The sequence below is a fragment of the Scatophagus argus genome, chromosome 5 (assembly GCF_020382885.2).
Source record: "Scatophagus argus isolate fScaArg1 chromosome 5, fScaArg1.pri, whole genome shotgun sequence".
Lineage (NCBI taxonomy): Eukaryota > Metazoa > Chordata > Actinopteri > Scatophagidae > Scatophagus > Scatophagus argus.
This window is the reverse complement of record NC_058497.1, coordinates 11,470,200-11,495,786: the sequence shown is the minus strand read 5'-3', so window position 1 is coordinate 11,495,786 and position 25,587 is coordinate 11,470,200. Positions and strand designations below refer to the sequence as shown.

General features: G+C 41.0%; 2 protein-coding genes across 4 annotated transcripts; both read left to right on the top strand.

Annotated features, from left to right (window-relative positions):
• The first annotated feature begins 640 nt into the window (after nt 1–640).
• Nucleotides 641–14,319, top strand: cul3b (cullin 3b). Its single transcript, XM_046388741.1, has 16 exons — nt 641–920; nt 2,915–3,112; nt 5,897–6,010; nt 6,795–6,955; nt 7,337–7,451; nt 7,706–7,934; nt 8,370–8,515; nt 9,053–9,229; nt 9,475–9,645; nt 10,129–10,236; nt 10,844–10,968; nt 11,316–11,412; nt 11,865–11,999; nt 12,222–12,408; nt 12,769–12,914; nt 13,079–14,319. Exons 1-16 carry the CDS (start codon nt 828–830, stop codon nt 13,208–13,210), a joined length of 2,334 nt encoding a protein of 777 aa, XP_046244697.1. The 5' UTR covers nt 641–827; the 3' UTR covers nt 13,211–14,319.
• Nucleotides 14,320–15,167: 848 nt separating this feature from the next.
• Nucleotides 15,168–25,427, top strand: LOC124059032 (protein FAM124B). 3 transcript variants are annotated; one of them, XM_046388745.1, is made up of 7 exons: nt 15,168–15,847; nt 16,253–16,284; nt 16,709–16,915; nt 17,203–17,598; nt 17,973–18,169; nt 22,311–22,473; nt 23,329–25,427. In XM_046388745.1, exons 1-7 carry the CDS (start codon nt 15,777–15,779, stop codon nt 23,937–23,939), a joined length of 1,677 nt encoding a protein of 558 aa, XP_046244701.1. In that variant the 5' UTR covers nt 15,168–15,776; the 3' UTR covers nt 23,940–25,427. The 3 variants fall into 3 exon arrangements, with proteins under 3 accessions (XP_046244701.1, XP_046244700.1, XP_046244702.1); XM_046388744.1 differs by having other exon boundaries at nt 15,179–15,847; nt 23,326–25,427; XM_046388746.1 differs by lacking the exons at nt 15,168–15,847; nt 16,253–16,284 and adding an exon at nt 16,286–16,304 and having other exon boundaries at nt 23,326–25,427.
• Nucleotides 25,428–25,587: the final 160 nt, after the last annotated feature.

The following is a 25,587-nucleotide window of genomic DNA, read 5'->3' as shown; positions in this document are numbered from 1 at the left end:
AAAATATACAAACATCATCAAATTATGTGATCTAAATATAAATCAAAACAAAATGTTACTGTACAATATGCACTGACAGGAGTCATTCTGCATGAGCATGTTTTTGTTTTGATACTGTAAGTATCATATATTTTCTGACGTTTCAGTATTTCTACTTCATTTTGAAACACTTTGAATGTAGACCTTATAATTGTTTATTTTTCAGGGACAGAGGAAGTATTCAGATTATGTACTAGAGTACAGATAGCAGCATCAATATGTAAAAGTACTCCATTAGCTAGTTAAATGTACTCAAGTCGACCCTGACAGTATTAGACTATATGACTAGACGTTACTAAATAAAAGTAATTGATTCACTAACTAGTATGCAGTACTTGAATGTTATAGTTGATGGACGTGGATATTTTAACCACTCAACATTGCATAATATTTTATGAACTAATCATATAGTTTGTCGTAGTTGTAAAATAAAAGAATCTATTCAACAAAAGCTATGATAGGCTATCAGCACTCCCTGTTGAACTGTCGGTGATAAATGTGTATATATATATTATAATATATATAAATCTCAATTACTTTGAGTTACAGGTGCAACTTCGAAAATTTGTTCCAAAATTACTAATCTCTCGCGTGACTTTGAGTGCGTGAGCTCTGCGCAATGAGAACTGCAGGTAGTCCGCCATTGCTGTATGAAGAACTATCGGATTCGGCGTTTGGCTGTCAACAATAAACTTGCAGTGCCGGGAAGCGGAGCTTCGAGGTCGAGTGAAGCTCGTCGGCTGCTCCATTAACCAGTAGTCACCCTGTCCCTCCCTGAATACTCTCATATGAATACAGAGCCAACGGAGGAGGCAACCATGTCCAATCTCAGCAAAGGCGGCACCAAGAAGGACACCAAAATGAGGATACGGGCCTTTCCTGTAAGTCCAAACCGTAGTAGGAGCCCTGCCTCCCCGACAGGCGGTGACTCGAACGCCGTGGTCTGGGCTGTTAGCTAAGTGCTAGCAGTATAACCAGCTGAGCAGCAGATGTGACTTGCCCATCGTAAACAAAGTGCAGTTGTCAAATATTCACTCGTGCCCAGTCTTGGTCGGACTCTGTTATGTTATCAGTTCATTTGGGAATTATTATGAAAGACTTTTGTTGTCCTTAACGTTTAACTATCTTTCAACTCCCCAAACGTTAGCTAGCATGTTTGATCTGTCGACTTAGCCGACGCTAACATTAGCCCTGGCTCTTGACACTTGTTGTTTTGACTGCTTAGGACTTTGTTTATTACGTGCTTGACATCGTTGTGCCTGAGCTCTAAATTTGACTGTTTTTTTGTGCCCTGAAATGCTGGCTGGATTTCCATCTGTCTGCACAAACAAGTAGCAACGTTACCACAGCTGTAGATGGATGCTAACAAAAAAACAATCCAGCTAACCTAATGTTACTTGTGGGTTTGCATTAATTGTAGTATTAACAGTAATTCTAAGCCTTGGTTCTATCGTTTTTAAGAACTAAACTGTTGTTATAGGATACATCTCCTCGTCCACCTGGCACTCTCTTTGTCTGCAAGTCATTGAAAGACCTCATTTATGAACTGACCTCATTCTGCTTTCAATGAAATTTCAGCGTGTCTGACTGGATGAGTGAGACTGTGCATCACTCAGATGCTTATTTGGTTACACCTCTATGGGTAATTTTAAGTTCTGTACTAATGACAGTGGTCTTGTGCTACTGCCAAGAACACCTTTTACTTATGTGAGCCTGTTGAACGTGGTCCTGATAGACACTTGGTGCTAGAGCAGCATCTTGACATGCATGTGTTTGGACTTGTCTGCTCAGAAGCAGCACACACTGTTTTCTCATCAGCTGTGGCACATGTTGAGTCCACATAAATGCTACGAATCGCTGCTTAAACGTAAACATTTTGAGCACTGTAATATATGGATACACTACTGCTTAGTACCATGCAGAACTACATATTTTTCTTTCTACATGTATAGTGGCTAGTAACTTTTTTAAAAATCCTAATATGATTATTGACAAATAAAACAAAATTTCAAACTGCTAGCTTTTAAATGCCATTTGAATCTACTTGGAAAAACAAAGTTATCTGGGTTTCAGTGTGCAAAAAAGCTCCAAATAAGGAATATACAGTTTTTTCAGTGTTGACCTTGAGCCACATTTAGAAACAGACAGCAATACAGAACCTCAGCTGAGTGATCTTATGAATATACATATGTGCAATTGTTCCTTATATATTTAATAGTAGTTGGCTGGCTTATAAAATGACAGGCCCTTCTCATGGTCTTTGATTTTACATCCTCCTCATAGAACTGATGCTCTTACAGCAACTCAGAGGGTTGATTTGATTGGAGGTTCATCGTCAACCGGGTAAGGCAGAAGTTGAACATTTGACCTTTACCCCTTCAGGGATAGACAGCCTAATCACTGTCCCAATGATGTATTGAATTAATTGAGCTTTAAGTAGTTTTTCAAAAACTGAGAGAGAAAACAGGAAGAAATCATTCAGCCTAGTTAATATGAGCTGACTTCACCACAGAATTCAACACACCAAAATTATCAAAATGTCTGCATACTATGTAAGAAACTTAAAGTTCTTGGGTTGTAGCATACTGTTGGAATGAAAACAAATGGTATTGTGTAGTATTAGCTTAGTTATTACCTTTCTGTTTTCTAATCATAATAGAGGTGTATTACTTTGGGAAAGCATAGTGATTTGTAACATTAAGGTCAGTCTTTCTTTGCTTTATGAGTTTGTTAAATACAGCTAAAGTCCCCTGTTTTTAATCAAATAAGCTGCCTTGGGACCAGCGCTTAACTGTAACTGTTAATGTAGCTGTCATGTTTAGGTACAAATAATAATAGATGATGGTCATCTTATTCAGCTGGTTATTTTTTGCAGATGACGATGGATGAGAAGTATGTCAACAATATTTGGGACCTTCTGAAGAATGCCATCCAGGAGATTCAGAGGAAGAACAACAGTGGCCTGAGCTTTGAGGAACTGTACAGGAACGCCTACACAATGGTGCTCCACAAACATGGAGAGAAGTTGTACACAGGCCTGCGAGAGGTCGTCACTGAACACCTTATCAACAAAGTAAGACTAATACAGATTGTGGGCATTTACAAAACATTGGGCATGATTGTATTTTTGCAGAATCTGGTGGGATTACACAAATGCTGACATTCACGACAAGGTAATTACTTCTGCAGCAAGCGCACCAGTAATTCCCTGAGCTCTCTTCTAAAAATTCTCAAATTGTGTGCAGTGTCTTCACATAAAATAAGGGTAATTTTCATGCAAATATCCCAGGATCTTCAGGGACCAAATGTGCTTCTTTCCTCCTATCTACGAAAATTACAACCTCTTAGGCTTAGTTAATTTATCAGACACTTAAAGTCAAGTGATGACACCATTCCCGCAGAATTAAATAAAACATGCCCTTTTCTCCTGTTTTTTGTTACACTTCAAGTATGTCTGATTGCCATTTCACTCAAGTGTGACAAAGATAATTATCAGTGCATACGTGTATTTAATATAAGATAGTCTTGTGAACATCTCAGACAAGATCTTGATTTAGAAAAGTTGAGATTACAGTTGATCTGCAGTAATGGTTTGAGGGCTTCTTGAGAGCTTTTGGTCTAAATATTGAACTGAATTTATTTTCTGTTGCCTGCTTGATACTGAACACTATCTGATTTAGGTTTCACATTAACATTTATGTTACTTCTTGGCCTGTGTCGTCTTTGCAAAACAAAGGTAACACCAGAAAACATGAGCTGTTTCTGTTTATGAGTGGCCCTTGAGGGTGAGTTAGAAGGCTGGGGAATACAATTTCAGAGGTTGTTACTTGAACTCTTTAGTAATGGGAGATTTGTAAAACTCTTAAAGGATCAATCAGGCCTCCTTCTGACAGATTTCTCATTTCTGTGACTGGCTAGAAAGTTCCCAGGATTGTGAATAAGGTCTCTGAATTGTAATTTTGTTTTGAGTTCTCAGTCATTGATGGTTGTCCATCTGTCTTTTCCTCATGTGTTTTCAAGGGTTAAATAGCATGTTTTTTTAGCATTTTGTCTCCTTTAGCAGAGCACAGTTTTCTCAATTTTGTTGAATGGGAAAAAAATGGTAGCCATGCCAAATGTTAGTGAATTGGATTTTTCTCAGGGGCGTAAAAACAACTGCAATTCAATGCTCATCCTGTAACTATGAGAACTCATTTTCAAATGCTGACAAGTTAGAGAAGCCATCAGTGAATGTTTGTCTTAAACTGTGCAGCTTACAGTGTGCAGCTACCCATTGAGAAATATTTCAGCAGTCTGCTGTTGAATACCAGCCAGATGGATTTACAGCCTAATTAAATGCACACTTGGCAGGTTTGGTAAATTAACAGTTGTTGAATGTCAACAAATAACAGTTCAAAGAAGAGACATCTGACACCTTAGTGTGTTTTTATTATCAAATAATGATCCAGATATCACTTTCATGGAAAGACGGCAATGATTTGCATGTACCTTAAAAACCAGGCTAAAGTATAGCTCAAACAGGACAGCTCAAAGATAAATTTGTTAGATCTTAAAGATGTACTGTAAGCTTATTCCTGTGTGACCGTCGCTTTACTTCTAAGTTGGGGTTAATTACTTTCAACCGGATAATTGCTGCCATTAGGAGTTGTTGAGTAGTTGTTTTTTAACAAAGCTTATGGCCCTTGTGGTTAATTTTTCTTCTTCTAATGCCCCCCAACAGTTACCCACCATTGTTAACACTAGTAACTGATACTCATTTTTTATAAAGCAACATATTACTATGAAGACTCAACATTTCAGTTCAACTTATGTCAATATATGATTTCAGTGTGTACTGTAGTGGCTAAGTATAAACTTAAAGCCACTGTTGGGTTGCATAGGCAGTCTCATAAGTGACGTGATGACGGTAGCACCATTTGGTAGTGTCCAGCAGAATAACAGTTTGAGTCGGACTTGTGTCTCTTGTCTTTGGTTTAATGTTTATTGTTTACTGTTAATGTTGTTCAGTGTACAAGAATGAATTACCACTGTCCGTAAATCTTCATACGGCCAAACATTTGACAAGTACATGGTGGTCAAAAAAAACTTGAGCTTTGCCATCCAACAATATCTGTCTCCTGAGTGAAAGTTCCTACTGATACTGTAAGTGACGCAAAGCAGAAAGGTGAAGCTCTGGAAATGGATCCTGGTATTTCTGGTGCCAGCTATTGAAGGTAGCATTATACAAGTATTCAACAAAACCGCTAATCGTACACTTCCTTATTGTTTAATATGATTGATCAGCAGCATTAGAAATTGTCAGAACAAATTAACATAACAGCAGCTTCATTTTATCAGCACCAAAGACCAATTGTAATTTCATAATTTCTTTTATAAGTAAGCCATGAGTGTGCACAAGTCTTTGATTTCAAGGCATATTCATTTTTGTGGAATAGCTTCCACTTTGCACCTTAACATTTAATCTGGATGTATGAAGAAGTTAGACAGCCAGCAAGGGTTGATCTGGTGTATTCATAAGAGCAGCGGTGATAAGTCATCATGTCCCAAAGGAGAACAAAGGCGAGGTCGGTGTGCCCTTAAGAATCTTGTTCTACAAAGACGATTTACAGTGCTGAGTCACACTGCAGTGTGACTATTATCAAGCTGTCTGACTAGTAGAGAAAAGGTTTTAAAGAAACAGCAAAGCATGATATTTATGTGCTTTCTGTTTCTGTTTAGTGCTGCATGAAAATATCTGTTTGATGGCGGTCCTTTCTTTTCTCTGAGACAGGGAGGTTTTTGTCCTTGGTCAGACATTGTGTTTTCACTAACACTGTAGTATGCCCACCTCATGCATGTGTGTTTGTCCCCCACAAAGGTACGAGAAGATGTCCTCAACTCCCTGAACAATAACTTCCTCCAAACCCTAAACCAGGCCTGGAATGACCATCAAACAGCAATGGTGATGATCAGAGACATCCTGATGTATATGGTGAGTTTCATGAAGTCCCCTGCAATTTAACACCTTTATGCTGCTTCATGATAGTATGCATTAGTGAGGTAACCACACGAATTATAAAAGTGAATGCTAGTCTTTTTTTCTTTCTTTCAGAAAAACCAACCCATCGGGTACTTCTTATTCATGTGTGCTCTGACTATATAGAGACTGTCTTCTTTCACGGTGGTACTGTGTGAGGTACACATGTGGATTTGCAGTAGATAAAAAAATATTGACTGCAATACGACAATGATAATAATATTCTTTACTACTGTGATTACTACAGTAAAATAAGGGCAAATGACAAATAAGGGCAAATGACAAATAACGTCGCGGTTACTTGGTTAACACATGTTCAAACAAACTGATTAGGCCTGCCCCACTTTTTTACAATACTAAGTGGTCTGTGCAGGACAAAACTAGAGAAATGTAGAGGGATTGCACCCTCCCAGTGGCCACGTTAATGGACTGCAGGAAGTTATATGTTGTCAGTGACTTCATGGTAAGAGTTGTATGTTTATGTATTTGAAAATGCAGCTCAAGACATTTTTTTGAGGTGAATCATCAGCCTTAGACATTTCTCGGGTAAAACAACTGAGTTTGGAAGTAATTCAGTTGTTTTGTCAAGATGGAGGAGAGATATATGAAAGCTGAGTTAGGCTGTGTCAGGAAGGAATATTGAATTTTAACTAACCACTGTACCATATAAGATCTTTCAGGGGAAATGCATATGCTGTATAGTTAATAATTATCCTTTTTGTTTATGTGTATCTCACAGGACCGAGTGTACGTACAGCAGAACAACGTAGAGAATGTCTACAACCTGGGTCTTATCATCTTTAGGGATCAGGTGGTTCGTTATGGCTGCATCAGAGACCACCTCCGACAAACCCTGTTGGACATGATCGCACGGGAGAGGAAGGGAGAGGTGGTGGACAGGTAGCCAAAAACACACAGGATTGACTGCATGCCAGGCAACCTAATTAATTGCCAGTTGACGTTGAGAAGTTCATTTTAATTTCATTTTCACATAAATTAGGGCAGAAATCAAATTCACGCCTTGCATATGTAGTCATATTAAGGAAAGGCATTATTTTTCACTGGGAAGTTTACTGAAACAGGCTCTGACATTTCAAGCATTGATCTTCCTGTGCCTCATGCAGTATGGTTGTTTTTTTAGATGAACGAATAATCGAAAGTTAGGTAGCAGCCGTACTAAGTGTGAGATGAGCCTTAAAAGCTTTTTTTTTTTTTTTTTTTTTTTTTATAAATCTTTTGAATCACTGATTGTGCCTTTGGTCTGCTTCTCTTCTCCACTAGGGGGGCCATTAGAAATGCCTGCCAAATGTTAATGATCCTCGGCCTTGAAGGGAGGTCTGTCTATGAAGAAGACTTTGAGGCACCGTTCTTAGAAATGTCTGCAGAATTTTTTCAGGTTTGTAAAAGGATGTCACTCCCATGACTGTCCATTGTTTATCGTTTATTTGGATCACTGTTAGCTATAGCCTTGTATACTTATACTTTTACAGATGATCCTTGAAATATATTTTAAACAAACAACTGGTGTGTACTGTAGTACATACTTTAGGTAATATTACTAGAACTGTGACAAATGCAAAGGAGATTTTAGAAACATTACTGTAAACATTACTTATTTATAATGTATAACTGTTCCTTGTTTTCATTTAGATGGAGAGCCAGAAGTTCCTTGCAGAAAACAGTGCCAGTGTATACATAAAGAAGGTGGAAGCCAGGATTAATGAAGAGATTGAGCGGGTGATGCACTGCCTGGACAAATCTACAGAGGAACCTATTGTCAAGGTGGTGGAACGGGAGCTCATCTCCAAACACATGAAGACGATCGTAGAGATGGAGAACTCTGGCTTAGTACACATGCTCAAAAACGGCAAAACAGACGGTAAGAGTTCTGCAGTCTAAGTCTAATGCTACATGTTGTTCATGTCTTCAGAATTTTTTAGTTCAGTGCCCTTGTTACCACTGATAATGAAGTCCACGTGCGACACTTTCAATAAACTTTGTAAGTGCCTCTTGTCTCTATATATGTATTTATCTTGATCGGTATTGCAGTCACAGTGTTTCCCTTGCTCCTGTCAGAAACAATAAGATACAACTAATGTAATTTTGATTATTAGATTTAGGTGGAACTGGGACTGCAGTGTTGTACTTTCACTGATGATGTTTGCACATTGGTACACTCAAAGGTATTTTAGATAATCCTGTACAAATAACCCTCCTTGTTTCAGCAGGCCGCAGCTGCTCAATCCTCTTTTTTGTCAGTCTGGAGAAGTCTAATGTGCATGCTTGTGTGTATTTTTATGCATATCCATCACAGATTTGGCGTGCATGTACAAGCTGTTCAGCAGAGTTCCCAATGGGCTGAAGACCATGTGTGAGTGTATGAGCTCATACCTGCGGGAGCAAGGCAAGGCCCTTGTGTCAGAGGAGGGAGAGGGAAAGAACCCTGTAGACTACATCCAGGTAAGACCATGCACCATCAGGAGACATTACAGTGTGGTGATGGTTTTGCTCAGTCTTGCGAATATGCAGGAATGTCTTTGTTGCTGCAAGACGGAGCGGTTTTGATGGCGCACAGAGGTGAATGAGAGAGAAAAAGACACGAGTCTAACCTTGTTAGAGTCATTTCTGCTGGCTCCAGCACACTTTAGCACACCATTGCATGTCAAGCCTTGACCGTAATGCTTTTCAGTATCTTCCCAGCAGAGGATAACTGCTCAGACCTCATGCCTTTGTGGCCACAAAACATGATGATTTCTGCCCTCAACCGCACTGTGTTGTTAGACTGTACTGAATAATGTGAAGTCTTTTGGGCGATTAAGGCGAAGGCACCTTTTTGAAATCTCATAATGTTCATATTACAGTGCCTTTGAAGCAGTCTGACTCTTTTCTGATAAGACCAGCTTTACTCTGCCGCAGCTGCTGTTGGAGCTGTAATTGGTGTGTTAAGCTTCCGTACTATCCGTGTTCATCCCTGTCTTCTTGCCTCCTTTCCTGCAGGGTTTGCTTGACCTGAAGTCACGTTTTGACCGTTTCCTCCAGGAGTCCTTCAATAATGACCGGCTCTTCAAACAAACTATTGCAGGAGATTTTGAGTACTTCCTTAACCTCAACTCTCGCTCCCCGGAATACCTCTCACTCTTCATTGATGACAAACTTAAGAAAGGAGTAAAAGGGGTGAGCCCTCTAAAGGATCCACATTATTATTTTAGGACACACAGATGCTTGCTTACTCAAAATTTGAACCATTTTGATTCAATGTCAAAACAGGCAATGTGAATTATTAGTCATATTGTTTACAAAGTAGTTAAAAAAATATGTAAGGACAGTTGTAGTGCTCTGGGCGACAGGAAGTACATGAGGTTTATGTGATTCCTGAAGATTTATGACTATCCTGTGTATGCTGCATCTTTTTTGTACAGTTGACAGAGCAAGAAGTGGAGTCTATTCTAGACAAGGCCATGGTGCTGTTCCGCTTCATGCAGGAGAAAGACGTGTTTGAGAGGTACTATAAGCAGCACCTGGCCCGCAGACTGCTCACCAACAAGAGTGTCTCTGATGACTCTGAGAAGAACATGATCTCAAAGCTCAAGGTGAGTAGGACATAAGAAAAGTCTGTTCACTCTAGTCACATAATGAGATTTCATTCAAGATGTTGTTTGCATGAAAACCTTACGCCTCTAGATGAGGGGACATTCTAGCTCAGTCTATCTAAATTTCTTTTTTTCTGTGCTGTCCAGTCCAAAAAAACCTTCTTTACTTTTTTCACATCACTGTGAAATTTATTGTGAGTCAGCTTATAGTTAAATGGCGATACCTAATTGATAAGGTCCCTTTTGTGTGATCTTGTTTGTGGTTATCTAAATCCTTATGCTAAGGATTTAAGCTTTATTCAATGTATAGGTACATTGCAAAGTTTAGGACAGAGGAAACCTACAGTAAGCAGACTGTATCCACTTGCCACTGTTACAAGGTGACAAAGATTTGTTGCCCACATAATGCTTTAGTGTTGATTTTAACATGATTATCTTTTGATTTAAGTTAATTTGATCCTTCTCCTGGTCTTCACTGCTCAGACTGAGTGCGGCTGTCAGTTCACCTCTAAACTGGAAGGCATGTTCCGGGATATGAGCATCTCCAACACCACCATGGATGAGTTTAGACAACATCTGCAGACAACTGGGGTAAGGACACGCTACACGTCACAACTCATTCTGTCAAAATAACAAGCCCACTTTGCTTTCTGTAATCAGTACACGGCTGCTTGACTGAATGAGCACTGTTGTGTTGCTCTCTTACACAAAAACAATTATGCACCTAACTGCCCGTACCGTGGGAATACATGCAGCTAATTTCTGGATTGTGCAGTGTCGTTACGCTTTTTATCACCAGAGCCTCTGAGACTGTGTTTGATTGTCTTTGTCGTTGGCTGAAGCAAATGTGATTCATGTTTAGCAGGTAATAAATTAGTCAGCATGAATCCTAATAATTATTTGTGGACATGTTTGCTTAGTCTGTATCCACAAAGTACCTTTCAGACTTATTTTTCCAATTTATCATAAGTATTATTTTGTGAAATTAAGAGATTGTGAATTCTTTGGATGCAACACAGTGATCTGCTTCAGATAAACAGCGCCTGTGCTTACGTTGTCCCAGTGATCTGAAGTTATTCTTTTCTAGTCAACTAACCTTTTCATTGCACCAATAGAAATCAGTGCACAATGTGCTGGGTGTAATTACTCAGCCTTTACTGAAACCCATTTGGGCTTCTTGTGTTTTTTCTAACTCCAGGTGTCACTTGGAGGGGTTGATCTCACTGTGAGAGTCCTGACCACAGGATACTGGCCAACACAATCAGCAACACCCAAGTGCAACATCCCCCCTTCACCGCGACATGCATTTGAAGTCTTCAGAAGGTTAGATCCTATTACACCTCAAGCACAGAACAAAATGTTTTCTGCCTGTATGTTTGAATGGTTTCATAACTTTGCTCTCAGCCCAGGGGTTTATGAAATGTGTAGTCCAAAAGGAAGAGTCTTACTAAGCCACATTATATATTACTGTAATTGGAAGCGGACTACTGTAACAGCCTTTTCAGCTGTGTTTATTCCTGAAAATAGAATTACCGTATCCTACATGTGCTGCATTGTCAAGGTCTTCTCCTCAGGCTTGCAGCAGAAAATACAAACACTAGAGTTGGATTAATTGTGGCATATTGTCTACTATGAGATGTTAACATGGAGCGACTCCTTTCTGCTTGTAGGTTTTATCTTGGTAAGCACAGCGGCAGACAACTCACACTGCAGCACCATATGGGCTCTGCAGATCTAAACGCCACTTTCTATGGTCCTATCAAGAAGGTATGTGTCATCTTAAAAATATCAGCACATTTCTAAAATACTGTATAATGGAGTAGAACATTCAGAAATAATTTGGACAGGACAATTTATGTATTGCAATGGTTTAAAAGCAAAAAAAAAAATCTGGAGTGTCATGTAAATGGGCAGTGGAAAATAACGAGACCATGTTCATCTGTAAAGGATTTTCATTTTTCTGAAGTATTAGTAGAGATCTTAAGCCACTTTGGAAATGTTTTTAGGAGTTTTCAACTTCAGTGTCCTTAAGCAACACTTTGTAACAGTTCGTTAAGTGTGCTTAGAAAGTGTCCGTGGATAAATACATGAGAAGAAGAAAATGAATAGGGGTCAAGGTTCCAGCTAAGGATTTTCATCAACACAAAACACAATTTCTTGTGGAAGGGCATTCTATATTATGTTTTAGATTCTGATCTTTCATCCCAACATTTCAAAAGGAGGATGGGTCCGAGGTGGGAGTAGGAGGAGCCCAGGTAACCGGCTCCAACACCAGGAAGCACATCTTGCAGGTGTCCACCTTCCAGATGACCATCCTAATGCTTTTCAACAACAGAGAGAAGTCCACATTTGAGGTACACAACTTAATGCCCTCCTGCCCTCACATAGTGTAACAGTGCATTACATTTCCCATAGTATCACTGAAGCTGATTTCAGAAACACAAACAGCCTGGTGATTTATAGTGTACAGTTTCAGCTTAATAAGGAATTTATCATATAAGGTTTAGGTTCCTGTTTCTCCTCCCTTACGTCTTGCTTGCTGTTTTGTGATGGCCTGTGGTTTCTCCACCCTGTAGGAGATCCAGCAGGAGACAGACATCCCAGAGAGGGAGTTGGTTCGAGCACTGCAGTCTCTGGCCTGTGGGAAGCCCACCCAGAGAGTCCTAACCAAGGAGCCCAAGTCCAAGGAAATTGAAAATGGCCACGTGTTTACAGTCAATGACCAGTTTACCTCGAAACTGCACCGTGTCAAGATCCAGACAGGTACACAAAATCGTCAAGTTTCTGTGATGTTTTGTTAAGATTTAAACTCACAAAATGTTTTATTTTGAATTTCTGATGCATAGTTATTGTATATGAAGGAGGGCTGGTACTCTTTTAGCCCCAAAGACAAGGAAAAGACATGAGGCATTGCAATATTCTGATCTCTTGGTGCATATACATTTAAATGTAGATAAGCCTTATGTACTGCACAAGATGTAAAAAAAACAAAACAGAAAATAATACCTTTCATCTCGTCACATTCAAATTAATGAAAACAGTTTTTTGGGGAGAAGGACACTTATGCCTTTAGTCACACAATTTTTGTTTTGCTTGTATTTTCCTTTGTTGTGCACCACCCAGTGGCCGCTAAACAGGGCGAGTCAGACCCGGAGAGGAAGGAGACACGACAGAAAGTGGACGATGACAGGAAGCATGAGATCGAAGCTGCCATCGTTCGCATCATGAAGTCCAGAAAGAAGATGCAGCACAATGTCCTAGTAGCAGAGGTCAGTCTGCTAACATGGCTGCATTTGGTGCCACACTGGTGTAGTTTACATAAGCCTATTTTCTTCCCTTTAGTTATCACCCCTCCTGTGGTAAGGAGATAATCATGGTAATACAATGACAATACAATGAAAAGATTTTGTTACTGTGTTTTGTGTCTCCACAGGTCACGCAGCAGTTGCGAGCACGATTCCTCCCTAGTCCTGTAGTCATCAAGAAGCGCATTGAAGGACTCATTGAGAGGGAATATTTGGCACGAACACCAGAGGACCGCAAAGTGTACACTTATGTAGCATAAAACAAGTGAATCCAGTGAAAGCTAACATCAAGTTGAGAGAAACTGAAAGCCTTGTTTTTTGTGGACTGCTATGCGTGTGAATGAACTTGGAAGTGCTTTCATCATTGATTCTGGGAAACACTGGGAAGCTTAACTTTTCTTCCATAAAATGTGTAAAGAAAAAAAAAATCATGCAAAAGGTGGGGAAGTTTTCTAGCAATATTAGATTTCTTCTGCTGAGAGAAATGAGCGATGGGGGGTCTAGTTTTGTACAAAATCATGTTTCTTGTGGCCTTTGGAGAGAATTGGGTGAGCCTGTTTGCCAGTTATTTACATGCTGTCGAGAACGAGCGTAAACATGTTAAAGCAAACATGCGGCTACACAGAGACCAAGAAAATTTGAACTCACTCCCCTGTTTTAAATGTTGATGTCAATGTGTTATGTTTGTTTTTCTGTGGCACATTGATGGCTGTACAGGTTGACAGACACTCTTGGCCTTTTCCTCCCAGAGGATTTTAAATTGAAAGACGAGGACAAAGTGATAACTGGTACAGACCTGGTTTACAACAGCAGTAAAATATATTTTGAGTACTTCAGAAAATGGGAAGAGTGTTTAATTTATGTTACAAATGTGTCTTTTTTTCAGGTTGTTTTAATTTCTGGTGTGAATTAAGTGCACCTCACATAGTTTAAATATTTAATGCCATTTTCCATATTTTGACCAGGTCTGTACTGGTGGTTAGAGAGATCAAGAGCTGTAGCTTCACAGCATGCTTTTATCTGTTGGATCAACCTGGGGTACAAGATGCTCATAAAAGCTCCATAAATGGTGTTTGGTCTCTCATGACACATTTTTCACTTCAGGCCTGCTGTATGATCGGCCAAAAAAAAAAAAAAGATTTATCTCCTCTCTTTGAATGGAAAGTTCCTTGTCGTGCAGGTTTCAAAGAGCATTTCTTCTTCTTCTTCTTTTTTTTTCTCCATTCTCGACTGAAGTTTGAATGGATGGAACCAGTCTAGCACCATGTTCTAATGTGTACAAATTGTAAAATAATTATTGTACTCACTGCGAAGGTGGATTGTACAGGGCCTTGTTTTCATCATATTAAAAATGTAGAATTAAAAAAAATGAAAGGATGGGCTTTTCTTTTTTTACATCTTTCATGAGAAGGCCTCGGCAAATGTCAGAAATACTTGCCTCTCTAACCATAATTAAAGCTTAATGTAAATGGTAAGCCGCAGTCAAAACCCCTGTGATCACATGAGAAACTTAGCCTCTGAAGTACTTTGTTTACTACAGAATTATGAGATGTAACTCTTGTCCTCCCGTCTCTAGAAAATGCACTCAGTTAAAATGTTGAATTTTGTGAGACATTTTTTTAAAGATTGTGTAGATTTTAGTGTATAATTTGTTTTGCTGGTGAATTGTACTGTGCTGCCCTGAGAGATTTTTCAGAAAAGGCACAAGTGCCACAAACTGCTGCCCTCGAAATGAAATTGAATGGACACCTTTCTAAAGCAGTTCCAACAGAAACTAAACGTTGTAATCCTTCTGAAAGTGAAGCCCAAGTGTTCAATATTTTTTAAAAAGGGAGACGCCATGAAATAAACAGCCATATTAAGGCAAAGATAAAATATGCAGTATAATCATGAAACCCGTTTATGTGAAGTCATTTTTGTTTCTTGACAGCAATTTCTATTTCAAAAACTAAATGGTCCGTCAATTTCTTCAGACTAAAGTCTCTGCCTGACTGACAGACCGACTTCTTGGTGAAAAGTGACTTTATGAGATAAAACATTTCCAGGGGGGCGTTGTGAGCATAATGCAGCACTATAATGATCTGGGTTTTAAACATTTAGATTTTACAATGTCACGGTTCAATTGCGTGTCATGTATTTAATCGTGACACGCTGGGTGTCCGTACGTAGAAGTACGGATTTGTTGCAGGACTGTTGTATTAGACTGCGCCAGGTTTTGCTGGTTTTAGCGTATTTCTTCCACAGGTTAGAGTCTCGTGGGCTTTTCACTTCGCATTACGTGCTTGTCAAAACGGCGTGTGCTTCCAAACGCTGCTGAGGAGTATAATGCGCTTAACAAACAATGTCTTAAATTTTCAGGGTTTAGAGACTTCCCTCCATATGTGCCCTGCACTTTTAAATCTGTCCAGCCCGTCTGGACCTTGTCCTTTGTCTTCTCATGTTGTTAGACGCATGCCATCTGCTCCATGTTATTATAGGCGGCTGGAGATTTAAAGCAGCAGAACTTCTGCTGGTCCCTTTCGCCCAGAGTCTTCCTAGCTGCCTGAACGTGATCCAGCATGAATTTCTTCTCGGTCCGAATGGGGAAAGCTCTAGATTAGGTTCTTTCTCATATGGGCCCAAAATCAAGCGGGGCACATATTGTAATATAACGGTGCGTGGATGCCTGCTGACGTCAGTGTCCCAGTGAGAGTCCCATTTTTTTGTGGTGCACACTGTGGAAAGAAGTCAACCAGGATGCTTTTCACTCTTAGTCCGGACTACTGCATACACAACCCAAGCTCTCTGTGCAGGAGGGTCGAGCAGATTTGAAAGGTGTGCCGGACTATGTTTCGAAGAGCGGCGGTTTTAAAGAGAGTCAACGATGAAAACGTGGACTCCGGAGCTGAAACTGCCGAGTGAGTCAACTCTTGTGTCGGCGTTAGCTCCAGGCTAACGTTAGCTAGCCAACTTCGCCTTGTTAGCCGTAGCCACAATGGAAATTAACTTTGTCCAAGACAGTAAATCGCGAAGGGACTGGTATTTGAAACTAACAACATACCCGTTGTTTTAATCGCTTTGCTATTTACTACAAGTCTCTTCAATTGTTGTGTTTGTTTGTGTTTTCTCTATAAATTGACTTTTTAAGCGTATGTTAGCTGTGGGTAACTGGGTTGTCATGGTGACCAAAGTGAAGTGGCATGTTTCCAAACCCGCCGCCACAAGATGGAGACAGATTTTTGTCTTTCCTCCAGACCGTTTAAATTCAAAAGAGTGTTTGTGAAGTCATCACTCATGTGTTTTTTATTTTGTGTCTTATTCAGATCTGACTGCAGCAGGATGTCTTCGTCTGGCAGTAAGGATCCCTTCACTCAAGTATATACAGAAGTGAAAGAGGCTCTTATAAACATTGTATATATCTATGAGGGCACAGTCAAAGTGTCAAGACTGATGTAGTAGAGGCCAGGATATGATGACTTTTAATCCCTTAAATGAGTCAAGCTCCAAATTCCCAATTCGACTCTTGCCCTGATGTAGTTTGATAACTGTAGACACTCCCTGCCTTGTAAATTACCATGCCATACTTTTCATTCAAACTCAGTGCCACCAATGTGTGATATAGTCTTCACATTAAAATTCACATTAAAAAGTCTGGAAGCCCAAGCTGTGGTTTGTTTTATGACTAAAAATTTGTCTGTTGTAATGTGACTGTACCTTTACAAATTGTTTAATGTATTTTTGCGCGTGTATTGTGTGTGTGTGTGTGTTTTTGACCCCAGTTGAGCTCATGACCAGTCGGGTTAGGCAGCAGCGGCAGCAGCTCCTCTTAATGAACTTGCATCTGCTGGCCAACCCTGGAGACTCCCTGCTGCTGCAGCACACCCTGGATCGGCTCATCCGCTGGCTCTGCCCAAGTCTCCGCATCTTTCATGTGTCAGAGAGGGCCTCCCCGTTAAGAAGTTACACCCGCCTCTGTCCTGTGGCAGGTGAGGAGCCTGACAGTGTGGTCTTGCACTTAACGCTTCACAGAGACGCAAACCCTGTTGTGCCTGTGCATTTAAGCTCATTTCAAAAAATAATCATTTCCATGTGTGAGAACAAGACATAACTATTCAAATTTAAACCATTTTAACTTTACATTCACGTCAGCCCCTGAAATGTTGTTCTCTTGAAATTTACATTCTGTGTATGGTGAAAACATACTGTGCCAGAAATACATCTGTTTCAGTTAAAAGTGATTGAGAATAAATCTCTGTCAAAAAAAACATTTCAGGCTACCCTTCTATGGCCATCACTTTCTTCCTCCATGAGGCGTATGGAGAGGAGCGAATCCTCAAAGTGTTGGACTTCTTTCAGCGTCCACCTTGGCAGTACCACCACACGGAGAGCTGTGGCAGACGAACTGGTGGGATCCACATTACCTCCAGCAGCTCCCCCACCAATGCCCTGATGCGTCCCTATCTCCTGCCCAGCAGAGACTTCTACAGTTTGGGTACAGGGATGCCTGTGTGGGGAGTTAGACCGGTGCACTGTGGTGGAGAAATACTACGTGTGACCCTGTATAGTGGATATGACAACTATGAGGATGCTGTGCGGCTCTATGAGACAGTGCTGCAGCGACAGGCAGAGGAGCAGAAAACAGGCTTCTGCTGGTTCACTCTCCACACTGGTACATCTTGTGATGCCTTTTGATTTTTGCTGTGTATATGTTCTAAATTTTAACATTCATCTCAACAAGTCCCAATTTAAGGGTTATCATTTTTTTGTTATACTAAAGAAAAGCAAATAGGCAGTAAAGTAGTGCAAGATCACTTTTTCTATTTGTTTACCCTACACAATATCTTTGCCTCTAGTGACATTATCACAACAACAGGAAGTAATATTCAGTATTCAAAATATGAGTTGTATTTTGGAAGAAATTGTGAAATAGAATGAAGTGAAATCATGCTGCCATCTTTGAAAAAAGCTGTCAGTGTTCCTCAACCATTAACTAACATCCTGTTCTGCTCTGCTGTATTTCTGCCTGTTACACTCCCCACACAGAGCCTGGGCTGTGCCTGCAACTGGCTTTAAAACAGTTGTCGCCAGGAGTTCGAGTGGAGCCATGCAGCTCTGCTGTGCTGCAGTTCAGTGTGGAAGAAATTGGTCAGCTAGTCCCTCTATTGCCCAACCCATGTACCCCCATCAGCACTACACGCTGGCAGACAGAAGATCTGGATGGCAACAAGGTTCTATTCCAGGTAAGCGCAGCTTAAAATTCACTTAATTTTCTCATTTTGTCCTTTGGCTTTGCTGATTTAGTCAAATATCTATCACGTTGCCTGATGCCTAATGTTATGGACATACTGGTCCAATTTGTGCCCTTTAATTGAATGTTTTACATGCAGCTTAATGACTTATTTTGTGAGTCTCCTTTAGTCTGCACCACACTCACATGTTACAATGATTCAGATTCCAAAAAAGTTGTGTAAAACTTTAAAAAGAACAGAATCCCTGACACAAACCTAACTGACAACCATAAAAAGACAATATATTTATTATATTGTTTTACCTCAGCATCTTCCACATTGTTCTGTTGTACGGCACAGATATGACTGAATTTTTCTGGATCTGTTTGAGCACCCTAATGATCCTAGGAGCTATGTTGTCTGGGGATGTTTGCCCCTGGTTGGGTTTCCCAAGGCAAATTGGTCATGGGGAAGGGGCCAGACAAAGTGTGGTTCACGAAGACCTCTATAAAGAGGAAGAACAAGGACAAGGGTACCCTGCCCGGTGCCCAACCCTGGAGCCAGGCCTGGGTAAGGGGCCCATCAGTGACCATCTGGAGGCCCGGCTCGGCCCAACCTGAAGCAGGAAAATGGATCTGTCCTCCAGTGGGCTCACCATCTGCAGGAGGAGTCAGAGGGGTCAGATGCAGTGTGGATCGGGCAGCAGATAAAGGCGGAGACCTTGGTGGTCTCATCCCCGGTTGTTGAAGCTAGCTTTTGGGACATGGAATGTCACCTCACTGGTGGGGAAGGAGCCTGTTGTGGTTCTCTGTCTGCATGTTGAAGTTTACCCCAGTGAACAAAAGGTTTGCTTCCCTGCGCCTCCGGTTCTGCATATGCACCAAACGACAGTTCAGAGTAACCACCCTTTTTGGAGTCCTTAGGATGGGTGTTAGAGGAGCCCCTACTGGGGAACTTCAGCGCTCCCATGGGCAATGACCATGTTACCTACAGGGGTGTGATTGGGAGGGACAACCTGCCTGATCTGAACCCGAGTGGTGTTCAGTTAGTGGACTTATGTGCTAGTCACAGTTTGTCGGTGACAAACACCATGTTTGGACCTGAGGGTGTTTGCTTGGCTTCAGGACAGAGGGTGTGTTCAAACTACAGAGGGATCACACTTTTCAGCCTCCCTGGGAAAGTCTACACCAGGGTACTGGAAAGGAGAGTCCATCCATTAGTGGATTCAAGAGGAACAATACAGTTATTGCCCTGGCCATTGAACACTGGACCAGCTCTACAGATTCGCGAGGATGTTGGAGGGGGCATGGGAGTTTGCCCAATCAGTCCACATGTGTTTCGTGAACTTGGAAAAGGCTTACGACCATGTCGCTCGAAGTATACTGTGGCACATTCTCCGGGAATTTGGGGTGGATGGTTGTGGGTGATGATTGCTACAGGTCATCCGGTCTCTGTATTGTCGGAGCGAGAGCTTGGTTCGCGTTGCCAGCAATAAGTGAAACTTGTTCCCAGTCAGAGTTGGACTCTGCCAGGGCTGCCCTTTGTCACCAGTTCTGCTCATTATCTTTATGGACAGAATTTCTAGGTGCAGCCAAGTGGTGGAGGGTGTCAGGTTTGGTGACCTTAGGGTTCCGGATGACGTGGTCCTATTGGCATCATCGAACAGTGACTTCCAGCTCGCGCTGGTTTGCATCCGAGTGTGAAGTGGCTATTTCCAAAGGATTTAGTCAGTGAAAGGCATGTTTTAGCCAATTTCAAGTTGAAACTCTCAAGATAACCTGGTCCAGCAGGCTAGGCTTGTAGCATGAGTTATCATCTTGATATAGCCAGATTACAAGAGAGTCAGATAGATAGATATCATCATTGGGTATGAATGTCAAGCTCTCAAGAGGCTCATTGTTCACCAGCAAGGATAGGGTGAAGTGCTCCACTTTGTGAAAGACATGATTATGTAAAGTATGTTTGTAAACACTTGTCTGTAAACACAGTTTGTTTGCATATGATTGCATCCTGTATTTATCTCAGTTCTCACACTGCATCTCAACTTTTTGGGATACAGGATTGTAGATAGAATGGAGGAAAAGCTTTCCCTGGATTTATGTCGGTTTAAATCATGAGGTTTGTCATACATCTATGGTTGCTTCAGTCTGAAGTAGCCCTATGTGAACTGTAAACACACAGCATTCTACTAGTTTTACTCTATAATCATCTCACATCATACAGAGTCCAGAGAGCTGGATCTCTGTTTGTTGTCCTGCTTATTGTTATTTGTAGAAAAGCAGATTTGTCCAGCTCCTCAGCAGAGTTTGCTCTAGAGCACATGTGTCAAACTCATCCGGCCCGGCGTATAATTATATCCGGCCCGCGAGCTCATTTCATATAGATCTATTATTATTGTTACCAATGGCCAGCCAATATGAAGCGCTGATAACACACGAACTACAGGTCCCATAATGCAGCGCAACTGCAGCCTTACCTTACTATTGGCCACCTGGGAACATTCCCACGTCAATCAAGTCGAGCTCTGTTGCCGTATACAACCGAAGCTGTTGATTTTGTTGGCCTAGCTTGCTCTTTTATGATTATTTACAGCACAACAACAACGTCTCTACTTGCGCAATTAGCGCACTGCTCCCTCCTGTCGGAAAACGGTCACGACACGCTCATCTGTGCCGCCCCGGGCTCGAAAGAGCGATGTAACGGAGTGGGAAAACCGCAATGCATTGTGGGCTTTTCGGGCAACTGAAAATAGTGTTTACGCTGGCGGCTTGCATGATGCTGTTCTTGTGTTGTTTTGTTTCAACAAGTTAAAACATGGCGCCAACGTGCTGTGTCGTTAACTGCCACAGTCGTTCACATGATCGCTTCGGTAAAATAAACGATCGGGTGAGTTTTTTTCCCTCATTTCCTACGTGCACGCAAACCCAAAGACCTCGGCTCTGTGAGCTAACGAGGAGACGCCGAATGGTCAGAGTAACACAGTCACCCGACACATGTTGGTGTGTTCACGGCATTTTCAGACTGGTGTTGGTGGTGTTTTTCTAAAAACTAAAATGAATGGCTGGCTATCTTCATCTGCTTATTTCTGTTTATCCTTAACATGTCATTGATATGTCAGGCACAGGAAAGTCTCCTCACCTGCTACTTGCTCATATGTTGACAAACACCAGGTCTGCACTTTACAAAGAAAGTTAATAAAACTGTGCCTGGTGGTGATAATAAATATTGCAGTTCACTAGCAATATATGAAACTATATTCCAACTACTTTAATTGAGCCATAATAAGTCCTCTGTGAGATCATGTCATTTACTCAAGCAGTAATGTCTTGCAAGTCTTTTCAGCTTATTACAAACATTCTTGTGAGAAAAGCCCTTTTTTTCAAGGTTTTTTTTGTAGCATTTGTTTGTATTTCTAACTTGTTTTGACGGGAGATTTTATTATATATAAATATATATATACATATATATATATATTTAAGTTATTTTATCTATTTTGGAATGATATTCCTGTCTGTTTTTATTCTGTATGTTTAAAAATGTGTTCAAAGTGTTCACTTGAGATCGGCCTGCGATTTAAGGTGTGCTTTGAGTTTTGGCCCCCTGTGCAAGAGGGAAAGAAGCAGTTGTTTGTTTGCACAATTTTTATAATGCAAATCATATTTTGTCAGTAAATATTTTCCAAACACGTGTAAATATAATGAAAAATACATGTACTTTAGACACTAAACATTTAAGTTTTTAAGACACATACAGGTATTTTTGCTTCATGAAAAATAATGTAACTGTGTAGATGTGAATATAGATGGAAATATAGCTTTATTATAGTTGTATTTTCTTGTCTTAGATTTTAATGATTAGTGGCGGTCCCACATCTCAGATTTTAACAATGTCACAAACCGGAAGAGACCAACAAAATGAAACTGGTTTTTAAAAAGTCTGTGTTTCATGTCCTTTGTTAGAAAAAGAAAAACATGTGTCCTTTCTCTGTGATATTGATATTGAAATCAATGATATTGGTTGCTGTCTCAAAGCTGTCACAACAGCCATATGTTAGATGCGTGTATCTTAAGTCTGTCAGTTACTTAACTTGTTTAAATCTCTCTAGTCCTGTTGTAAATCATAATCCCTCTCCTCTTGTCCTTCTGTGCTGCAGGTGAAAACTCCAGCTCAACCTCAGCGACCTCTGACCTGTGCTTTCCCCCTGACCTGCCCCAGTGTGTCGCCTCGAGGAGTGCAGTTCAGAAGCTCAGGACAGGGCCACAGTCTGTCACCCTGCAGCCTCACAACGCCCCTGCCCTGGCAAACACACAGGCAAGGTAAGAGACACCTTTAGCTTAAAACTGTGTTCATGGGGTTTAAGCTATATCTACATTATGTTAAATCTACTGAATGTTTTAGTTGGTGATTTCCACAATTTTGCAAGGAGTTCAAAGAAAGAAGCCCTGTGCTGGCAGCGAGAAAGGTCCAGAAACAAACAAGAGCCCACATGTCACTGAGTCAGCAATGAATTAACTCAAATCATGACAGGAGTATGTTTTTAATTTTCCCCACCACTCACAGATTGCCAGTGTGTTAAATAATAAAAGGAGTATTTAATACACACACAGACACAGGTGATGTGATACACGTATCTGCCAATGGTTTTAAACTGTTGCACTAATCTACAAAATGCAGCAATGTGCTGACAAAGGGAGAGGAGAAGAAGAAGAAGCAGAAGACTGCTAGTTAGTGAGCATAAATGTAAACAATGCTGGATTTAATTAAAATTAAAATATTTGCACTTTTAAAAAAAACTTTGCAAATGTTTTATGAGGAAGGAAAAGTATTGCAAGCATTTGTTCAACCTCAAAGATACACACAATACTTTTGGTTCATAAGACATAACTTTTGTTTGTTTACATGAAAAATCTACAGTTAACTTTTAATACTTGAGATGAATAACAATTGGACTGTTTAACTGTCAAATAAGACACATTTCTATTTGAGAAAGTCATAATGTTGTATTCAGAATCCTTACAGTCCTACAATCCTCCTACAGTCACTTGGAGTTGGCACTACACAAAGAAACCACTCTGAGCTCGTCATGTTCAGCAACATCTCAGTATAGTATGATAGATTTCTAATGGCCCACTTTTGTGACTGGTTGGTGTGTCTTTGGTTGTGATCAGTAGGCCACAGACCGCGCAGTGACCCTGTCCTGGAGAAGCTTCATGAAGGAGGTGGTGGAGCAGGGAGCCTGGGCTCAGGAAGCTGCTGCAGCACCCCTCCAGGCAGCTCCTGTTACTCTTCCCAGCGCAGCAGCCCAGCACCACTCTCAACCACCAATCACACTGACTCTTCTCTGCACCTCTCCATCTCCCGTTCGCTCTCCCATCTCCTTCTGGAAGAGGATGAGGAGGAGGAGACCAATGTAGACACAGGAGTGCCCATCTCACTTTCACATTCTGACACTACAGTCAAAACAATTGCTCGCTCTTCTTCCGTTGACCACTTGGTGGCTTTCCGCTCCGAGAGACCTGCAGCTGTCGGGGCTTCAGCTGGTGAGGGTCTGGCCAAGGAGCTGATTGAATGTCTGCCAAAGACACACATACACCCTCAGGGAGCCTCCAGGACATGGGGCCCCTCTAGTTGTCCAGATGCAACCAAGAAGGGCTGTGGCAGCAGGACTGTGGCTGCAGGACAAAGCCCGTCCAAAGGACCCGTGGTCGAGAAAAGGACTACTGCTGAGCTGCTGTCAGTATGCACAAACAGTGAAGAGCCAGTCGATGAGTTCTTCATCTAAATTCCTGTCATTACGCCGCCTGCTGTGGTAATAATCACAGTGTAATTAAAAACACTGTGAGGTTGGACCAGATGAGAAACCCTTTAAAGAGGATCTGAAGTCAGCAGGACACAGCTGTGTCGCCTGACAAAACAACTGGAATGCAGAAGAAACCAAAGTTCAGCTGCAGGCGACAGTTTCCACACAGAAGCGTCTAAAGTCATTAAGTGACCCCATTCATTTCCACAATATACAGTAACAGCATTGATGTCCAAATCCAATCTGTCAAGAGAGTCGTACATGGCGAGTGACATTTTCAGACAGTGCAGGTAATAATAATAAATGATGTTGTTCATATTTTATATTTAGATCCAACTAAGGAATTATGCAGCTGTTGTGCTAAAATGTAGCTCTGTGAATAGCAAAACATGTCAACATTAAGTGTTGGTGTCGGTTTCTGAACAGCTACTCAGCTAGGCAAGAGATGTTTCTCAATGTCAGTTGCCTTTGAAACACATGAAGGTGATCTCAGTGTGAAGTCGCTCTTTGATGCCTCTGCTGATCATGATTAGAAGTCTGATTTAGTCTGATTGCTCTCTGCCGTGCAGGACTGTCATACTCTGTTACAGTTCTTAAACCAGGCTTGACCTAGTGAAAGTGTAGCCTGCTGGTCTTGACATTAGTTTGAATGCACTTCAGCTGATCCTTGCTGTAATATTTTTGTGTTAAAATGTACAAGTGGTGGACTGGACATGGCCAAATTAGGAGTAGGATTGATTGTTCTCACATAATCACTTGCATCTTCAGATAGCCTAGAGAACGTTTGGACTGAAAAATGTGTGTTTTAATGTTAATCTAACCATTAGTGTGCACGGTTTCTGAAACAGCCAAAATGTGTCCAGAGCCTGGTACTTCAGAAATGTTAATTACTGTAAGGCCACAGTAAGCTGAGGGATCAGCAAGCAGATTAGCTGAGGTGAAAACGTGGCTAATACGCCATACTGTATACTGGACTGATCAGCTCCAACCACATTTTTTTTTTTGTCCAGTGCTCATGATCATTGTAGAGGGCTTGGTTGTCTGATAAAATATTAGGTGACAAAAGGAAAATACTAAGCATTTCAGGACCAAACTCAAGATTGAGGTCATACTAGTCTCTTCTACAGCACTGAATACTTTGCATCTTTTCCTGTTTACTAAAACTTTGGGTTGTGGTCAAGGACCATCTAAATGTAACCCACTAAGAGATAAACTTGTGCAACATGGCCAGTGTTTGATCAAATGCATTTAATATTAGGTTGTATGGTGTAGGCTCAGAGGTATGAATGTGTGTTACTGTTTACTGTAAATGGGTGTTGCTGGGAAAAAAGCAAGCATGCTGATTCTCATTCAGTTTGCACCAACTGTGTGACTGTTTAGTGTCTAACATGTTCAGTGAAGCAGCGAAACATCTTGAGACTTTAGTATTAAAAAAAAAACAAATGAATAAAACTGCTTTCTGCTGTTGTCAGACTGTGAAGGCCAAATGTCCTGACAGGTGTTTGCAGGTGACAAAAAGTCTCCAGAGAAAAGATTCAGTACCAGTGTGACACTGTGGTCAGAATGAATTAGCTGTAGGATGAGTGTAACGCTGAGGTGAGTAATCAGTCATCTACATATGCGGTGAGAG

Excerpts from the sequence above, each read along its gene's own strand:
- LOC124059032 (XM_046388744.1), top strand. The coding sequence starts at position 15,777 with ATGTTTCGAAGAGCGGCGGTTTTAAAGAGAGTCAACGATGAAAACGTG. Across the intron at positions 16,285-16,708 it reads CAGGATGTCTTCGTCTGGCA|TTGAGCTCATGACCAGTCGG; the intron begins GTAAGGATCCCT and ends TTTTGACCCCAG. Across the intron at positions 16,916-17,202 it reads CCGCCTCTGTCCTGTGGCAG|GCTACCCTTCTATGGCCATC; the intron begins GTGAGGAGCCTG and ends AAAACATTTCAG.
- cul3b (XM_046388741.1), top strand. The coding sequence starts at position 828 with ATGAATACAGAGCCAACGGAGGAGGCAACCATGTCCAATCTCAGCAAA. Across the intron at positions 6,011-6,794 it reads GAGACATCCTGATGTATATG|GACCGAGTGTACGTACAGCA; the intron begins GTGAGTTTCATG and ends TGTATCTCACAG. Across the intron at positions 12,409-12,768 it reads CCGTGTCAAGATCCAGACAG|TGGCCGCTAAACAGGGCGAG; the intron begins GTACACAAAATC and ends TGCACCACCCAG.